This window comes from Sardina pilchardus, chromosome 16 (assembly GCF_963854185.1).
Source record: "Sardina pilchardus chromosome 16, fSarPil1.1, whole genome shotgun sequence".
NCBI lineage: Eukaryota > Metazoa > Chordata > Actinopteri > Clupeiformes > Clupeidae > Sardina > Sardina pilchardus.
The window spans coordinates 30,724,888-30,729,238 of NC_085009.1; the positions used below are offsets into that span (position 1 = coordinate 30,724,888).

General features: G+C 47.7%; 1 protein-coding gene across 1 annotated transcript in view; it reads right to left on the reverse strand.

Moving 5' to 3' along the window:
- LOC134060083 (nuclear factor 1 B-type-like) overlaps positions 1 to 4,351 on the reverse strand; it is a 121,737-nt gene that overhangs the window by 8,452 nt on the left and 108,934 nt on the right. Inside the window, 1 exon segment of the mRNA XM_062516684.1 lies at positions 844 to 932. Coding sequence (XP_062372668.1) covers positions 844 to 932 — 89 coding nt within the window.

Here is a 4,351-nt window from a genome sequence, read left to right on the forward strand (position 1 = left end):
CAAACACACACACACACACACACACACACACACACACACACACACACACACACACACCTTCCAAACCCTCGTCCGTTCGCTCGCTCCCTTGGCCGCTCGTTTAGTCATTCTGGGAGAGTAACGAGGCTGGCCATTAAATACCACGGATGGAATAAAGAATGTCAAAATGTCAGCAGGCCATTTAAGAGGCTCATCTGAGGAATAAAACACTCATTTGAGCTGTGTGTCTGCAGGAGAGGCACTTAAGACCCGAGACGCGCACGCCACCAACTTTTACCCAACTTTCAGAAAGTTGGCCGGAAGAAACAGCAGCCACCTTATGAAAGAAAGAAGGAGTTATCACTTTTTAACTTCATTTCTGAACTACTGTACTCAGACCCAAATAAGGGTATGCTACTTCAAAGACAGATGCTATGGGTGGAGTATAATGCTATATTTTATTGTAGGTGTGTGTGTGTGTTTGTGTGTGTGTGGCTACTGCTTCAGCTCCAACCTCTCACCTTGTACAAATATCACACCACACCACACCACACACTGCACAGATTTTACCACACAGAAAATGTTCAAGTTGAGGTTTGGCAAAGCTTTTCATTCGTGTGATTCATGTGTGTGTGTGTGTGTGTGTGTGTGTGTGTGTGTGTGTGTATGTGTATGTGTGTGTGTGTGTGTGTGTGTGTGTGTGTGTGTAAAGCTAGAGGTTTTGGGGGGAGTAAGGTGAAGACACAGTTAGTAAAATAAGCAAAAAACAAAACAAACTAACAAACAAACAAACAAATCAAAAGTCTAAAAAAAACGGAATGAGTGACAGACTTGGAGAGGTGGTTTAAATAATGAACACATTACCTTTGCCAAGCAATCCCCAAAGACTCCTCAGAGGCACTGGGGCCATAAGGCCTGCTGTTTTGATTCATGGTCCAGTCACATATCCTCAGCTGTCAATCAAAACCTAGCAGTCAGATACCAGCCAGCAAAACTCCACTTTCTGAAGCAACTACAGCATTCAAATTAGGCATGCAACAGGGACCTATCAATGGGCCAAGCTGTATTTCAGAGCAGGGCACAAGCACACACATGATCATCCTTCACACATGACAGGGACATACAGAGGAAACTAAAGCACTTTCATTCACTTAACTCTACTCAAAAGAAATCAATTATGTCTGCCAATTATCATTCAGGTGTGGGGAATTATTATTATTATTATTATTATTATTATTTTTAAAAAGTTAAATAATCAAAAAAAGATGAAATGATTAAAAAAACAAATCAATCAAGTGACATGCAGTAAACATTAGTATTAGAGGTCATTAATCAATTAAATGTGTCCTGGAAGCAAAAGATAGGTTAGTTTATTAAATGTCATAAATAAATAAACACAGGCAAACAGAGCACACGTGTCAGACAGAGAGGGAGTCGCTCGTAAAGGCCAGATTGCTTCCTGTCCCTGATCGTGTCTCCAGCGCCACGGCAACCTCATGTTCTATCTCCCCGTGGCGACCACCAAAGCTATCTCTGAACACGTTACAGTACGAGTGTCCCAGCAGCTACTGGACACAACGGCCCCACACACACACTCTGGCGTCTGCTGTGTATGTGAGTGTGTGTGTGAGTGTGTGTGCGTGTGTATGTGTGAGAGAGAGAGAGAGAGAGAGAGAGAGTGAGAGAGAGAGAGAGAGACAGTGTGTTTGTGTAGTCTGATTAGAGGATCTGGAGTGTGCGTACACACACACACATACACACACACACACACATACGAGAGGCCAGATGGGAGGCTCTTGTTTAATGTGTCTGACAATCTGGATGGGTGTGAAGCTCTGCGAGTCATCTGACAGCTGTTACAGGCTTCTCTCACACCACACAGCTGTGTGTGTGTCTGTGTGTGGGTGTGTGGGTGTGTTGTGTGTCTGTGTGTGTGTGTGGGTGAGTGTGTGTCTGAGTGTGTGTGCAAAAGGAGGGTGCGAGACAGCAAAGAAATGTAAAACACACATGAAAGTGAGACCCATGGCACACACACAAACAACACACACACACACATACACAAACACACACACACACTCACACACACACACACACACACACACACACACACACACACACACACACACACACACACCCGATGCTTGGCTGCTAAGCTCAGGTACACTATGCGCCGTAGATAATGAGCTGGGCGGTGTGGTCAGTGCTGTCCAGTCCACGACACACACACACACACACACACACACACACACGGGTCAGACGGGGCTACTCTGTGGCCATTTCCATTTAGCGCTGCCTCATTAGGACCCTCCGCAATCCTCTAAGTTATCCTGCCGCAGGGGCGGCCGATCGAACTGAGACACTTACGCAAGTCCAATCACACACACACACACACACACACACACGGAGACACTTACGCAAGTCCAATCACACACACACACACACACACACACACTGAGACACTTACGCACGTCCAATCAGCTGAATATGCAGGAGGCACTTAGGCCAGTCAATACGGCACAGCCATCCCAACGCGCACCTGCAACCCCCCCCCCCCCCCCCCCCCCCCGACCCACCAATCAATGTGTGTGTCCATAAATCTGTGCGGCAGACCATCGATTTTCTATATTTACGTCACGAGACGTTTTAACTCTTGCGCGCGGCGCGGGGAAATAAATCCCTCTGAGCGGAGAGAGAGAGAAAAATGAACAACAACACAGAGAGACGTCAACGTTCCCGTAAACCGCCCTGGGAGACGATGGCCACGCGCATACAACAGAGTGTTGTGGAGGAGAGAGGGAGAGAGAGAGAGAGAGAGAGAGAGAGAGGGAGAGAGAGAGAGAGAGAGAGAGAGAGAGAGAGAGGGAGAGAGAGAGAGGGAGAGAGAGAGAGAGAGAGAGAGAGAGAGAGAGGGAGAGAGAGAGAGCTCGACATGATGGTCTCTCTACCACTCCATCATAGTAGTCCCTCCATCACCCAATCATGGTAGTGTCTCTCTCACTCAATCACTGTAGCAGTTGAGGGACACGTCAGCCCGACCCCTAAGAGTCTATACTGCCCATAGGAGCACAGGAAGTGAGGTGTGGGTCTATACTGCCCATAGGAACACAGGAAGTGAGGTGTGGGTCTATACTGCCCATAGGAACACAGGAAGTGAGGTGTGGGTCTATACTGCCTATAGGAACACAGGAAGTGAGGTGTGGGTCTATACTGCCCATAGGAACACAGGAAGTGAGGTGTGGGTCTATACTGCCCATAGGAACACAGGAAGTGAGGTGTGGGTCTATACTGCCCATAGGAACACAGGAAGTGAGGTGTGGGTCTATACTGCCCATAAGAGCACAGGAAGTGAGGTGTGGGTCTATACTGCCCATAGGGGCACAGGAAGTGAGGTGTGGGTCTATACTGCCCATAGGGGCACAGGAAGTGAGGTGTGGGTCTATAGCACTGCCCATAGGAGCACAGGAAGTGAGGTGGGTCTATAATGCCTATAGGAACGAAGTGAGGTGTGGGTCTATACTGCCCATAGGAGCACAGGAAGTGAGGTGTGGGTCTATACTGCCCATAGGAACACAGGAAGTGAGGTGTGGGTCTATACTGCCCATAGGAGCACAGGAAGTGAGGTGGGTCTATACTGCCCATAGGAACACAGGAAGTGAGGTGTGGGTCTATACTGCCCATAAGAGCACAGGAAGTGAGGTGTGGGTCTATACTGCCCATAGGAACACAGGAAGTGAGGTGTGGGTCTATATAACTGCACATGTTGCAACGTAGTGCAGCGATTCACTTCAGCTGCTGAGAAACTCGGCAGCTATGTGAGGTATTTTCCATCCCTGAATTCTCTACAATAATCTCTCTCTCTCTCTCTCTCTCTCTCTCTCTCTCTCTCTCTCTCTGACTCTCCCCTCTCCCCCTCTCTCTCCTCTCCCTCTCTCTCTCTCTCCCTTTCTCTCTGTTCTTTCCAAGTCGGATATCCACCTCAGTCAATACCACTGTTAATGCCACACCAGTTTCCCAATAACTTCCAAAGCTTTGTGTGATTGTGTGTGTGTGTGTGTGTGTGTGTGTCCTCTGTGTATCTGTGGTATGTATGTTAGCAAATGGGTGCACAAGGGTGCCCGCCTGACTGTGTTGTGCTGTATGTGTGTGTGTGTGTGTGTGTGTGTGTGTTGTGTGTGTGTGTGTCGTTATCGTTATAGTTTATGTGTGAACGTTGTCATTCATATTTAACGAGAGCGATATTTGTTATTATCGTTATCGTTATCGTTCTTGGTGTGAACGGGGCCCTTTACTCTGAATTAACTTACTCAGGTTTGTCACTAAACCACGTACTTGGAATACCCCCCTGCTCATAGGAGTATGCTTGGGATCTGTT